Source organism: Thrips palmi, unplaced genomic scaffold (genome assembly GCF_012932325.1).
Source record: "Thrips palmi isolate BJ-2018 unplaced genomic scaffold, TpBJ-2018v1 HiC_scaffold_16, whole genome shotgun sequence".
NCBI classification, from domain to species: Eukaryota; Metazoa; Arthropoda; class Insecta; order Thysanoptera; family Thripidae; genus Thrips; species Thrips palmi.
In genome coordinates, this window is record NW_023144625.1 from 4,652,992 (window position 1) to 4,667,529 (window position 14,538).

General features: G+C 45.9%; 2 protein-coding genes across 5 annotated transcripts in view; one reads left to right on the forward strand and one right to left on the reverse strand.

Moving 5' to 3' along the window:
* LOC117642142 (pregnancy zone protein-like) overlaps positions 1–14,538 on the reverse strand; it is a 43,085-nt gene that overhangs the window by 6,933 nt on the left and 21,614 nt on the right. For all 4 annotated transcript variants that reach the window (XM_034380024.1, XM_034380026.1, XM_034380023.1 and 1 more), the window contains exons 13-21: positions 13,965–14,151; positions 12,819–12,933; positions 12,266–12,437; positions 9,226–9,404; positions 5,608–5,746; positions 4,590–4,708; positions 3,968–4,107; positions 2,154–2,373; positions 1,585–1,762 (exon numbers count right to left, since the gene is read on the reverse strand). In XM_034380024.1, the coding sequence (XP_034235915.1) occupies positions 1,585–1,762; positions 2,154–2,373; positions 3,968–4,107; positions 4,590–4,708; positions 5,608–5,746; positions 9,226–9,404; positions 12,266–12,437; positions 12,819–12,933; positions 13,965–14,151 (1,449 nt within the window). The remainder of the gene's footprint in view (positions 1–1,584; positions 1,763–2,153; positions 2,374–3,967; positions 4,108–4,589; positions 4,709–5,607; positions 5,747–9,225; positions 9,405–12,265; positions 12,438–12,818; positions 12,934–13,964; positions 14,152–14,538) is intronic.
* On the forward strand, positions 6,159–8,937 carry LOC117642143. The gene is made up of 2 exons (XM_034380028.1): positions 6,159–6,827; positions 8,655–8,937. Exons 1-2 carry the CDS (start codon positions 6,452–6,454, stop codon positions 8,780–8,782), a joined length of 504 nt encoding a protein of 167 aa, XP_034235919.1. The 5' UTR covers positions 6,159–6,451; the 3' UTR covers positions 8,783–8,937.

Here is a 14,538-nt window from a genome sequence, read left to right on the forward strand (position 1 = left end):
GCGTGAATTTGCATAAATTCGTGCATTTTCACGCATGATATTATGCATATTCCACGTATGCACAAAATCGTGTGGGTTGTACGTACAAAATTCTACCTAAACATTTGGTGTGGAGGTTTAGCGGTCTAGCACTAGAAAAAGTATAAAAAAGGGTGTTGGCAGCAAAGTGAACAAAAACAAAACGGGCTTAAGATTGACAAATAGAAGTTGGTTGCATTACACGAAGATATGACGTAGGTCAAAATCACGTGTGAGGTCAGCTGGGGTACTTTTGGGACCCGGGGTAAAATTGGGACAGCTGTCTCCGGGAAAGGATGTGATTTGAGGACTCATGGCAAACCAAAGATGGTGCTTTCATCCAGGGTTTTAATGTAAAAATAAAATTTGGTACAGTATAAGTCAGCACACTAAATGTTTATGTACAATTTTGTACGTGGTGATGCATAATTTTAAACTTGTGTGCCGTCGTGCATAAAACTGTGCGTGAATTTGCATAAATTTATGCATTTTCACGCATAATATTATGCAAATTCCCCGCATGCACAAAATCGTGCAAGTGGCACGTACAAAATTATGCATAAACATTTAGTGTGAGCGGTTCTCAACCTTGGGGTCGCGGAAACATTTTGAGGGGTAGGAAAGCTGGCCTACACTCTAAATATGGGGTGCCCAGAAACTGTGCGCCTTTGTCGCCCAGTTCCTGGGCACCTTTGCCACCCAGTCTCGGGGTGGACAAACCATTAAGAAACCTGCCTTCAGCCATGGCTCAGCAGCGTCTGAGGTGCCGTAGGTGCCCAGAATCTATGCACCTTAGTCGCCCAGGATCTAGACACCTGAGCATGCTCTACCATGGGAGAGGGCCGGTTACTGTATGATTTGTCCACCCCGAGACTGGGCGACAAAGGTGCCCAGAAACTGGCCGACATTTGGCACCCTAAAGAGTGGGGTGGGCGACAAAGGCGCCCAGTTTCTGGGCACCCCATGTAGCTGGGGTCGCGGCGTCTTCCCCGTTGGCCGCAAAGCCGAGCTGCCGGGAGCACAGATTCGCGGAAGCTGGATAAACCCACCGCCTGTTTGTCGTTGCACGGGTGTACGGAGGGAGGCCTGCAGGCGCCGTGTGCTAGGGGGAAAATTCCTTCTCGGAAGGGTGAGGGAGATTAATGCTTAATTGGAGGTAAGGAAGGACGCCTCGACACACGGTAGCGAGGGGCTTGACCTGACTAACTGACTCAACCACAGCTGTGGCGGGTGGCGCCGATATTATTGCAAATGGCCCATCCACAACTCGCATTGTTGGTGTAACTGAGGTGAGGTTAGGATTTATGTTTCCTTTTCCAGAATTTGATAGGGTTTTTAAAAGGAGGCTGTGATTATTTTCATGGGAGAGGGGGAGGAGGAATATTACGTGGTGTAGCGAAAATTTTTGGCTGCATATATGGGGAAAATGTTGAGAATTACTGCCACAAGTTCTAAAATGTCAAATCCTGCCCAGAAAACAGCTCGCCCATTTTTGACCCCTCGAACAAAATTAACCCAACTGAACCTAAACACTGAAAAGACGAAGATTTGGAACGCTTCTCTTACGCGCAGACTGGGCCCTGGCGTCCAGCATCTTGAAGGCCTCGTCCTTGGAGGGGTGGCCGGCCAGGTGCAGGGCGTAGGTGGTGATAGCGATGGCGTACGGGTCGTCCAGGCTGGCCATGTTCTTCACCAAGTAGTCGAGGGCCTTCTTGGCCGCGTCCTGGTGCTTGAACGTAGCGTCCTGCAAGGCAAGCAAAAGAAAGGCGTCAGCACAGTTATTTATTGCTCAGCACAATGTTATGCATCATGGTGAGAATGTGAATTAACTAATTCAAGGCTGAGTCACATCCAAACGAATGTGACACAAGGGTCAAAGGATGACACGCTCCTGGAATGGGAGTGAGGGGCAGTACACCGTGAAGATTCTCCATATTGTGGTGAAAATGTTCCATATTACGGTGGTGCAGCTCACTTCATTGAACATACCATTGAGAATTCACTGTACCTTCTAGATATTTTGACGCATTTCGTTGATATTATGGAGGAAATCTCCACCATAATATGTTGGTGCAGCCTTTCACCGTAAGACATTTACATGCAGTTCGAATGGCGATTGTGCCCTCGGCGCTCACCTTTTCCTGCAGGAAGGCGGTGAGCACGTAGGCGGTGAGGGCGAGCCCCTTGGCCGAGCCGCCCTGCATGTCGCGGTGGCTCACGGTGCCCACCTCCGGGAAGGAGCCGTTCTCGGCCTGCTGCTTGGACAGCCACTCCAGGGCCTCCTCGATGACGCGCTCCTCCACCGGCACCAGCGACTTGGCCAGACGGAAGGACTTGGCCACGAAGGCCGTCAGCCTGGACAGAGCAAGCGGTACTTCACACTGAGAAATCCTCAAACATTTTTAGGCCTTACAAATTACAGCAGCTTGTTATAACACAGTATTTTGAGCATACATTAGCTTACAAAGAAAATACTTCCTACTTTACAAACTATTTCTTCGTATAACAAAGTAAATTAGTTTGTAGTATTCTGTATGCTCAAAATACTTCGTAAGGTTTTAAGAGTGCAAACACTCTCATCTCTCAATCGACATTTTATCAGTATTCATTAGCGTTTGTGCGCTCTAAATTTTTTTGTCAAGACTAAACGTTAGGTCAAAATGAAATTGATAAAAATGTTTATAAAACAAAGAAAAATGTTTATACTCTATTTGATGTGCGCAAATGTCAAAATGTTATTCCTCCGTGAAAAAAAAGAAAACAAGAAAAGTTTGTCTATGAAGCGGAAAAAGGGAATAACTTGATTTATCACCAAATTGAGCTTCGTTTTTAATATTGTGCCTTAGGATGGTCTGCATCATGACATCACAATATTTGACTAAATTCCTAGCACTTTAGGGGGAAATCCACAAGGAAGATGGATATAACTCAACTTGGCCCCTTTAACGGTCTAAGCTTCATCGGAAAATGAAGATCACTCAACTGAACTCCACACGACTCCCTTGCACAAAATGGCAAAAAGAATCTGATTCAAAAGGAGGCAACTCAACTTAGCTCCCCTTTTAGTTAAGAAAGCTACTTGGAAAAAGAGGTAACTCCACAACTGTACCAAACAGGCCTCAGCTCCAAATTGTCTCCAAATTCCACCTCGTTTTGGAGAACAAAGGGAACATGGTTCCGTAGTCTATTTTAACGTAAAGATTTAAATCACAGAAACCGTCTACAGAGTGATGTTACACTATTGAAAACTTTCACAGTTGCTACTAATGATCTGTTGACAAATCCACTTGCATCATTTATTGTTTGGATTTACTTTTCCCTGCAAACAGTTTTTTTTTATTCTCCTGAAAAATGATGGAAATTGAGTGATCCCCTTCTTCTGCTTCATGGATCAGTTGGCCGTACTTTATAAAGAGTTAAACTGGCCATACCAATACACTAATAATGAACCTAGTACCATGTTTCTGACAGTCGTTCAACAGTGTAAATCAGCAAAACTCTGGATATGTCCTAGCTCCTTTTCTGTTCATAACTTCTCAGCTAACTCATCAGTACACTGCTCACAAGTTAACTCCTACAAGATTCTACTCAGCCGAGTACAACCCCAACGCCTGGTAGCATAAGTATAGTTCTCAAGAGAACACGCTGAAGAGAGTAAACTGAGTATACTGTTGAGTTTGCAACCGCGACGCGACCTTTTCTCAGCTACACTGAGAAAATTTGAGTCGTCACTTGATGACAATTTCAAGGCTAATTTTCCTTACAAAAATGTCATCAAAACAATTGATGACATTGTTGTCACGCCCATTCAAAAAGTATAGGAGTCATCGTTTGAAAGTGATGAAAATACAATCCACGTTTCAGTCATGAAGTGACAACAAATTTTCACAGTGTAAATCCCCTCCGAACGGTCGTATCCCATGAATCGAACCCACTCCGCCTCACGCACCACGTGCTGCCGCTGCGGTCCGACTCCCCGAACGCGCTGAAAGAGCCGTCCTTGTGGCGGTAGGTCATCTCCTTCTGGTAACCCATCTCCGTGAAGGAGCGCGCCTTGCGCTCCAGGACGGGCGTCAGCTTGTTGGTGTGCTGGAAAGATAGTGAATGTTGGTAGAGTACGGGTCATGGCGTCCGTTTTAGGCAGTGTCACACGGCTAAGATTTCAGGATTACTCTGCAAACTCAACAGTGTGCTCAGCACACTCTGTAGCGTGTACTCACAAGTACACTCCGACAGGAGTGTACTCAGATGAGTACACTCTGACGAGAGTGTCCTTAGAAGAGTACACTCCAACGAGAGTGTGCTTACATGAGTACACTCTAACGAGAGTGTGCTCAGATCCTGGAAACATGCAGTTGAGTACACGCTCGTGGGAGTGTGCTTGTGAGCACGCGCTGAAGAAAGTGTACCCTTGAGTACACGCTCAAGAGAGTGTCCTGAGTACACTGTTGAGTTTGCAGAGTACAAAAGGGAAAAAAAGCAAAAAAAAGAGGGAAAAAACCACATGATCAAAATTTTGTAACATAAGCAATGCTAAGTCATTAAGTTCGACACGGTGCTAAAACACTTACATTCAGGTACTTCATGATGACGATGTTGGGGACAAAGTTGAGCATGTTCTGCTCGCCGCACCCGAAAGGCATCCTAATGAGTGTATCCAGGTTGGCTGTGCTGGGTCCAAGAACATCGCCTGCAAGGCAACGCATCATGATATTCGAGGTGATACGGTATTTCAATCATGCTCATGAAGGTTCTCACGTCGAAGGAAAACAAAACGTGTAAAATTGAAGATGAGCCAAAAGTTCACCGTCCACTCGCAACAGTCAACGGTTAGGAAGGCGTCAGCAAATCTTACAACCATGGGTTAGAGGGTAGGCGTTCTGTACCTCGAATGCGGGCAGGTTACACCCAAAATGTTTAAGTGCGAGACATCATACGTCGTATTTTTTGGTGAAGATGAATTTTTCGTACATATTTGTACGCGATTTTTACAAAAAAGTTCGGAAAAACATGTCCAGTTTATCGTACGAAATTTGTACAAAGAGTTTATCGGCACAAAAAACGTGATGTCTCGTACAAAATTATGCATAACATTGTAAACTAGGTCGCTGACCTGAACCGGCTTTACGGCGGTCCGAGAAGGAGGAACACGGAAACCTCCATAGGCCCTAATCCGGCCTCAATACTGGACGTAGGGAGAACTACTGAGAATAGCCACCGGTCTCTCCCACGGCTCGGACCACACGGTGTACCTGCCGCAGCCCCGTGAAACGGATATTGGGACAGTTCGGTCCAGGCCAATACGAAGGGAGACGTTGCGAAACCTTTGCCTCACCCACAGCTACGGTCAAACATAAATTGTTTCAAATGTTGCTAAAAAAAAGGGGGGAAATATAACACTTATTCTTAACATTTAGTGTGAATGAACACTTCGCCACCAGAAACATAAGTTAAATCAACGATTTCTGGAAATCAAAAATGTCGGTCAGAAATCACCACATCTCCACATTTCTTCAAACAAAGTAGGTGCTCTACTCCTATGGCCTCAAGTATTGAAAGATAACATTGGAGGAAAGACAAGCTTCTCACCGATGGCAGACACCTCCACGGTTTCGGAGTCGGGCACCGTGTTCTCGGGGAACTCGAGGGGCACGATCGCCTTGAAGGTCTTCTCCTTGACGAGGGACACCGGGATGGCCTTGTTGCGGTACTGCGTTTCGCCCTCCGCCTGGAAACGAAAAGGTGACGTAAGCAAGGCACACATAAAAAGTTGCAGGCTAGCTGCTGAAAGTAGCTTTGCGGCGCTCTGAAAAAAAAATTCCGTAGTTTTGCACGGAAAAGGTACAGAGAAAACGGGTTCGGAGTACGAAACACCCGCAGTTGCCCCAAATGAACCCATGTACACACTTAATGTTTCCGTATTTATATTGATCATGAAAACGGCCATATTTTCGCAGAAACACGAGAAACAGGTCCGCGGTCCCGGCTTGCTGGACCCGGCGCATTGGGTCCTTCCAGGCGGTAAAATTTTCTGCGTGCGAAACGCGCGCATTCGGTCGCCGCCGCCGAGCAAAGCCCCTTTCCTTTCTAGGATAGGGTTTCCCGGAAGAAGGGTCCCTGCAGGGACCGGCCATGGCCGGCATGCAAGCTCCCTTCGGAAAGACGAATCGTGAGCGGGTAGAACACTCGGGCGCATTCGGGCGCGATCGCGGCTCGGGTGCACCGCCCGACAACCCCCGAAGTCTTGTGACCTGAGCGCACTCTACTCGGCCCGGTCTGGCAACCAATCCAAAGCCAGCCAACCACCGGGCCGTTCCCGTTCCCGTCGTTCAGTTCAGTTCACGCTCGCCCCTCAGTCCAGTCAGTCGTGCTCCGTCCTCCCTGCTTCGCACCGTCTTCGTCAACTCCGACAGCTACACATCCAACTGCAATCATGCCAGGCCGCAGAAACGGACGCATCAAGAAGGCCGTCGCCAAGAGAAGAGCTGCTGAAGAGAGAGAGAACGCCGACGCCAAGGCCGCTGCCCAGGAGACGAAGAAAACAGCCTCGGAGCGCACCTATCCTCTGGCAGACAGCAGCCGAGTGATGGACTTGCGTTTCGTGGGCAAACAAATGTGGTGTGATGGCTGCAAGGAGCCTTTGAGCTTCGGGTGCATCGAGGGAGAGACAGTGTACGGCCTGGCCTCCGTCTTCGAAGTTCGCTGCCACCGCTGCCAGCGCCTCAAAGACGTGGCTTCCGATCGTCTCGTCCCGGACCCCAACAAGCATGGCTCTTTCGTCTTCGAAGTTAATATGCTGTCGCCAGCAGGTAAGGTTTCTCCTTTTTATTGGGTGACAGTAGTGATAGTATTTGTTACAGAAAGTTTTAAAAGGAAGAAAATGTGCCTTAAAAAAAAACACTTCCAATATAAGTCATAGCTACTTAAATTTTTTTTTGTTGTAATGGTAAAACGCATTCTCCAAGGAAAAGATTCTACAGGGTGAGTTTTCTCAATGTGTCAATAATTTGTAGGTAGTTTGGGCACCCCAAGGCGATCATTTTCTACCAATGAACTAGTGGGCGCAAACGTCTAGGTACGGAGATAATTGGTGTTTTGTAATTGGCCTTCGCGCCTGCGAGGTAGGCACCCGCAGCCACTGATGGTCGCAGGGCCTCGCGTGGGGGTGTCGCGGGTCTAGGAGGGGTGCTTCGAGTCTCGTAGGGGTGCGGCGGACCTTGCAAATGTCTTTTGGGAGGGGTTGCCCCGGGTCTGAAGAGGCTGTCATGGTGGTCCCCGTTACAGTGGATCTCACGGCTGTCTTTGCGAGGGTGGCGGGATTCCTCGGATACTTCCGCGAGGTCAGTGGCACTCCCGCGAGTACTGCTAGTCCCGCGACACCCCCTCGACAGGTCCTGCCACCCTCAGTGGCACCGGGTGCCTACCTCGTAGGCGCAAAATCCAATTGCAAAACACCAATTATCTCCATACCTAGACGTTTGCGCCCACTAGTTCATTGGCGAAAAATGGTCCCCTAGGGATGCCCAAACTGCCTGCAAATTATTGACACATTGAGGAAACTCGCCCTGTACCTTTTCTTTTTAGTTTTCAAGTTACGGTCACTTAGAGCAACTTTTGACTGTTTTTCCAAAATTCTCAATGGAATTCAGGGAATGTACCTAGCCTTCAGATTCTGACATAAAAAAACAAACATTGGCCTAGATTTAACTTAGATGGGCAACCATAGCTTTTACTTATGTTTTTGACGGCACAATTGTTGAAATTGTTTCTTGTTTTTGTTTCCTTTGACGTGAGGAGATTTTTGGGGGAACAAACAAATGTTTACGTAAATCTACTTTACTCAAGAAACCAATAAGAGTCGGAGCCTAACTTTGGGAATGGATTTGCCCAGTCGTGCTAGGATTTTTTACTACAAGATGAACCTACTTTAATTTTGAAAGATATTCCTAGGGAATCTTGTGGTTTTTTTCTTCATGCAGAAAAGTCTGCTATCAAAACTTGTTTTATATATGCTATGCTTGACTCATGTGGCTCATAAACCATGGCATTACTAAAAGCCCGAAAAAACCATCTTATGACAGAAAGCACATTTTCTTAGATAAAATATTTTTACAAATTTTAGGATGCTTAGGGCTGTTTTGGAAGCTTAGCGACATCTTAAATTTAACTTTTATTATATGATGCTCCCAGGGCATGTTTTACGTATCAGCCTAGGAAATGAGAGATGTCCAGTTAAAAGTTTGTGTTAAATACTCTACAAATAAACGAGTCTTTTTAAAGATATGGCTAGGATTTTGGCACAAAGACACAATTCAAATGAAGGTTTTGGCCATGAAACTCAACAAGTCATTCCGAACTGTGGAAAACTTTCTAACGAATTCTGGCTGTGGAAATCAATTTCAAGAAAGTGAAGGTCCTTTCGGAAAGTAATTCAAACTTTGGATAGACATTTTCATGACTTTTTATATTTTATGCTCACCGTTCGTTCTAAAAGATCTACCAATTAAATAGATTTGTTTTGACATGCCTTTCAGCATATCGCTCTAGAAATAGCATCTGCAGAGTGAATGACAACCTGAATGAGAGTGATGTCTTAGCCAATAGGGTAACTAACAGTTGCTTGTTTTGTGTTTCAGCCATCTGTGCCGAAACTGGCATCGGAGAGGAACAGCTGAGCGACCTGAGCTCAATGCTGTCCAACCTGAGCATGCCACGTCCACAAGCTGACATCAAGATATCTGTTCCACCTTCTGTCATCCGATGAAGCCGGAAGAAAAGTCGTTCAAGAAGAGAATGTGCCTGCCTAGTCCCCACGGGGATGATATTTGTATTTAATTTAACGCAAGGATTTGTTTTTGTTATGTTGTTATTGCTTTAGAAAAAAAAAGCAGCAATATGCTTTGATTAAGTTCCATTAAATTGTACACGTTCCAGTTTGTATTGTTTAATCTGATATCTAATGAAATGATTTATAAAAGGGTGAATCTTACTCATTTTGATGTCCTCGTGCATTCTCCTGTCCTTTCGTACACGGAAACCTCAAAGCATTGATCCACAGACAGAGACGACCCTAGCGCGCGAGCCACGAGATCATTTTTTATTTTGTTTCAAACCTCAAGAAGTTTCTTGTTTCCTAAGTAGTGCAAGATTTCTGAAGCAAAACATTCCAAAATCGACTATCCTTAAGCATTCCCGTCTCTCTCTTACCTTGACCTTGAGGGGCCGCTCCAGTGCGTCCCCGGCCTTGTCGCCCACGGCGGTGACCTTGAGCATCACGTGGCCCACCTTCCTGGGGGTGATGTCGAACGTGGCGGAGGCGGCGCCCTGCCGCGGCACCTTCACCTGCCGCGTCTGGCTCTTGGCGCCCTCGCGGCGAGCGCGGCCACCTGGCAACACGCACCCCACCGTCAGACAAGCGCCTCGCAACTTCAACAAACACTTTAAAAAAAAATAGAAAATTATTATGGGCCCCACAAAATAAAGAAGCTCGCACTGAGAAAACCTTACAAACTATTTTGGGCCTTACAAAGAAAAGAAGTTTGTTTAACAAAGAATTTTGAGCATACGTAAGCTTACAAAGAAAATACTTCGTAATTACTATTTCTTCGTATAACAAAGTATTTTAGTTTGTTATATGTATGCTCAAAATACTTCGTAAGGTTTTAAGAGTGCGGTATAAAAAAGTTCTTTTAGCATGGATAAGCTTACTAAGATACTTCGAAAATTCGGAACTATTACGCTCAAAACGCCCCATAAATCACTGCAAGAAAAAACCACAACAAAAGTACACAAATTTCTGGCAAGTTTTTTATCAGGTTTTAATTGTACTTTTAAAGTACAACAACTGTTGTACAAAGTACAATGGAACCGGCATAATGAGTGCTGTGAAGTCCAGGCCTCGTTGTGGTTTGTACAATTCTCGTTGTACTTTCTACAATGCCTGTTGCACTTTAATTGTACAGTTTTTGTTGTACTATTCACAACTTTTCTTGCAGTGAAAGTTGTAAGCGTGCCCCTCTGCTTAAGTTTTAATAGATTATTTGGAACTTTTTAAAAATGCATTTTGTTGAGAACCTTGATTACGACCAGTCTTGTGTTCTAGTTTTCACAGAAACTTTGAGACGGCGATCTTTCATGCATGCATGTACTTGTAATGTGCGCTTATGTTCATTTTCGGAATGTTGACTCTCGTGAAATACAGAGGAACTCTTAATGACGCGCAAAATTAACGCACACCAACATCAGAGAGTTCTTTATAAGAATTCTTGTCCACTGTCCTAACCGGAGAGTTACGCACTCCTAAAATCGTGTGTATGTACACTCAGTCCTGGGAATCATTCGTTCCAATAGTTAATTTGCAAAAAATCCTGACACTTTCAGTGGAGAGTCATCGTACTTGTGATGGGTACATATACACTCAAACTCGCGCTGCTCGCTGGGGGCTCCGCCCCCAGACCCCCGCATGTGTGGGGCGCGTGCCGAAGTATTTTCAGTACGTCCAAGGTGACCAAAGGCAAATTTTCCAAGGAAGTAAATGTACTGCTTCTTTGAACGGTCTATTTAACAACTTTTGACCATATAATTAAGCTATACTTTTACTGCCCAAATAGATAGCTTGTATTGCTTTGGCTACTGTGGCAGTCAATGGGTGCATACAAGGTCCGGAAAATATTTAAGACTACTTTGACAAGGATAGAGGTGAATGGAAGTCTCTACGACCACCCCTTGACCCTAAACATTTCTATGAGTGAGTGAGTGAGTGCGTCAGTGAGTCAGTCAGTCGGATTGGGGCTATATAGGCTCTTGATGATTGATGATTATTTACCCCATTGCCGGTGGCGGGGACCCGACTGCGGCACAGTTTCGGAAATTCTCGACCAGACCTACCGATGGGGCGAATAAAAATTTTTAGTCAGTCGGTCCCCTTTTTAGAAGATTGAGTAGGTTTGCTCGGAAACGGTGAGGAATTTTCAACTGTTGGGATTTTATCCCATTTTTCCATAAAATTTGGAATCGAATGGATAGAACCTTAAGTCTCTACGACTATTCCTTGACCCCAAAAAAAGTGAGTGAGGGACTCAGTCGGATTTAGGGGCTATGTAGGTTCTTGATTGATGATTTTGAGGACGTTGCCGGTGACGGGGACCCGATTGCGGCATAGTTTCAGAAATGTCTCGACTTGACCTATCGATAGGGCGAATAAAAATTTTCAGTCGGTCGGTCCCCTTTTTTGAAGATTGAGTGGATTTTGTTGAATTTAGGCCTAATTAATCGTTTTGAGGGTGTTGCCGGTGACGGGGACCCGATTGCGGCACAGTTTCGGAAATGTCTCGACCAGACCTACCGATTAGGCGAATAAAAATTTTCAGTCGGTCGGTCCCCTTTTTTGAAGATTGAGTGGATTTCGTTGAATTCAGGCCTATTTAATCGTTTTGAGGGTGTTGCCGGTGACGGGGACCCGATTGCGGCACAGTTTCGGAAATGTCTCGACCAGACCTACCGATTAGGCGAATAAAAATTTTCAGTCGGTCGGTCCCCTTTTTTGAAGATTGAGTGGATTTCGTTGAATTTGGGCCTATTTAATCGTTTTGAGGGTGTTGCCGGTGACGGGGACCCGATTGCGACACAGTTTCGGAAATGTCTCGACCAGACCTACCGATAGGGCGAATAAAAATTTTCAGTCGGTCGGTCCCCTTTTTTGAAGATTGAGTGGATTTTGTTGAATTTAGGCCTATTTTTATATTTTTTTAATATCGTTTTTTGGGATGTTGCCGGTGACGGGGACCCGATTGCGGCACAGTTTCGGAAATGTCTCGACCAGACCTACCGATGGGGCGAATAAAAATTTTTAGTCGGTCGGTCCCCTTTTTCGATGATTGAGTGGGTTTGCTCGGAAACTGTGAGGAATTTAGTCCGCTTTTTTGAAGATTAAGTAGGTTTGCTCGGAAACGGTTAGGAATTTTCAACTTTTGGGATTTTTCCCAATTTTCCCATAAAATTTGGAATCGAATGGAAAAAACCGCATGTCTCTACGACCACTCCTTGACCCCAAACATTTCTATGAGTGAGTGAGTGAGTGAGTGAGTGAGTGAGTCAGTCAGTCGGATTGGGGCTATATAGGTTCTTGATGCAAAGAATATTCTTCGAAAATACTCTCTTTTTCGGTGGATTGGTTCAGAAATCGTAAGAATCCAGGAAGTGTAGTACCAAAATAACAAGTGGATAGCCCCTTGGTCCCAAAACTTACCAGCGGCGTTGCCGGCGAATTCGAACTCTCCGTGCTCGTTGTCCAGGGTCACGGTGGCCGTGGTGTCCTCGTCCATGTAGTTGAAGACGATGACGGGCACCTGGACCGTCTCGCCGCGGATCACGGAGTAGGGGAGGTTCAGGGTGGCGAAGAACGGCCTGAACACCGTCAGCTGCAACGCCAGAGGGTTTAGATTTCATGCGTCAGTCACACCGTCCGTGTTACCACATACAAAAGCCATGTGTGCTAGGGAGTGTACTTGGGGAAGTATTCACCTATGGGAGTGTAATACGACAAGCGATCCAGTAGATGGATGGATGTGTACTTGTCAGGCCTAAATAACTTGGAGGGGGCAATCACTCGAGAAATTTTGAGACAACTTTAGTGCCCACAAATAGAAAAAAAGGGCACGAAATTGATTGAGATCTCCCAAGAAATCTTGTTTCGAACATGTACTATGCCCACACTACAGCTTCGTGCACACGTTACATTTGTTACACTCGAATAGAGTTTAAATCAGCCACCTAAGTTCTTGATGAACCTTTGCTCGTACCTTGGTGGTGTCGCTGAGTCCCAGCCCCTGCTCCGGGTCCACGGCCAGGGCGGAAACGACCCACGACGTGATGGTGTCCGGGACGACCCTCTTGAGGGTCACGTTGCCGTCAGCACTGGAGGAAATAATGATCTGTTACGTGCCAATTTTCTCTTTCTCGCACGTATGAAGTTGTAAAACCATAACCGTGCCTCTGATCGTTGAATTTAAAGAAGAAAAAAAATTAAACCTGTTTTTTATGTTTTTACCGAATACACCAGTGATTGAGAATGCGACAACGGACCCGCTTTGCCTGTGTGGTCTAGCCCTTAATGGTAATGGATGACTGAGCTAAGCAACACAACACCCGCTGGCGCCCGTTTGGTGGCCTAGCGGGCAGGCGCTCTGAGACCTGCCAGCGAGGCCCAGTTTGGACGCTTGCCGAACGATTCGTTTTGACAAGAGCAAACAGTCTGAAGCTTACAATCCAAAAGATTCAACTTATGTTGGCGTTTTATAGGGCGTTACTCTGCACCGTCGGAAACGCGAACACCGCATCACGTGTCCTGCGATGCATCCCCCACCCGAAATCGAAACGCGGTAAACATCGAGGGGTGACTCACTCAGGGTTCTGGTGTACACATGAGTACATGAATACGGGTGAGTACACCTTGCTTTACTCATAAATTTCACAATTTAAAACGTTTTTAGGCTTTATTTGGCGTTTTTAACGGCGTTCGACGTTTAATCGGTCAAAAAACTAGAGAATTTCACCTTTTTAAAACTTGTGAGTACAATGAGTACGGGCAAATTTGTACACATGAGTACACTAGTGATTCACCCCTCGGTAAACATGGTGTTACGGAGGCGGTAATTGTTTTTCCGCCTTTTTCCCGCTTCAGCGTAAATTGCTTAAAATTGTTGCCCATTGACGGCGGTAAATTTGCCATCTTTTACCGCTGTACCGCCTTAAATTTCCCTCCAAACGGAACATTCAAGGCGATACAACTGTGGAAGGTGATAACTTCACTGCTTTCAATCGGTGGTAATTTTTGTACCACACTTGGAACGCCTTCAAAAGTTGAAATTTTACCACCCTTGGGTTTTGGGTGCCGCTATGCGCTCGTGGCTTTTGGATTCCGTGAGTTTACGGGCACCCTGACTCACCCCGAGTTGAAGTTCTCCCAGAGCCAGGTCTCGGGGAAGAGCGTGCGCAGCCTGGGTGGCGGAGGCGCCGCGCCACCCGCGCCTGCGAACGAGGCCGCCGAGCTTGGGACGGCCGCCGCCATGGGGCGCGCAGCCTCGGGCACGGCAATGCCTGCTGCCCCAGGGGCGCCCAGCGCGAAGAGCACCGCTGCAAAGAGGGACAGCATCACACAACACGCACTGGACATCCTACGTGAAGTACATAACGTGGTGCACTGGTTAAAAAAATGAAACCCTTGGAAATTCCCAAAGAACATGTGGGAAAAAAATTGCCTCTCATCAGGAAATTCCAAAACATTCTGTTTTCCTAATGAAATGAGTTTCCGGCACATAGAAAATGGTTTACGAAGCATCGTTTCGTAATCCGAAGAAAACAAAGGCATTAAGTCTACGTTAGAATGCGAAATCACTTCTTTCTAATGTAAAGAAATTCTGCAATTCCTTCATTTCCTTCGCAGTTGCGCCGACTTTTAAAAGTGCAATTACAGTACAAAAATATTATCGAAACCCGAAGCTCCCGTAAATGCCCGAAGAA

Coding starts and splice junctions, on each gene's coding strand:
- LOC117642143 (XM_034380028.1), top strand. CDS start 6,452: ATGCCAGGCCGCAGAAACGGACGCATCAAGAAGGCCGTCGCCAAGAGA. Junction 6,828..8,654: donor TAATATGCTGTCGCCAGCAG/GTAAGGTTTCTC, acceptor TTTGTGTTTCAG/CCATCTGTGCCGAAACTGGC.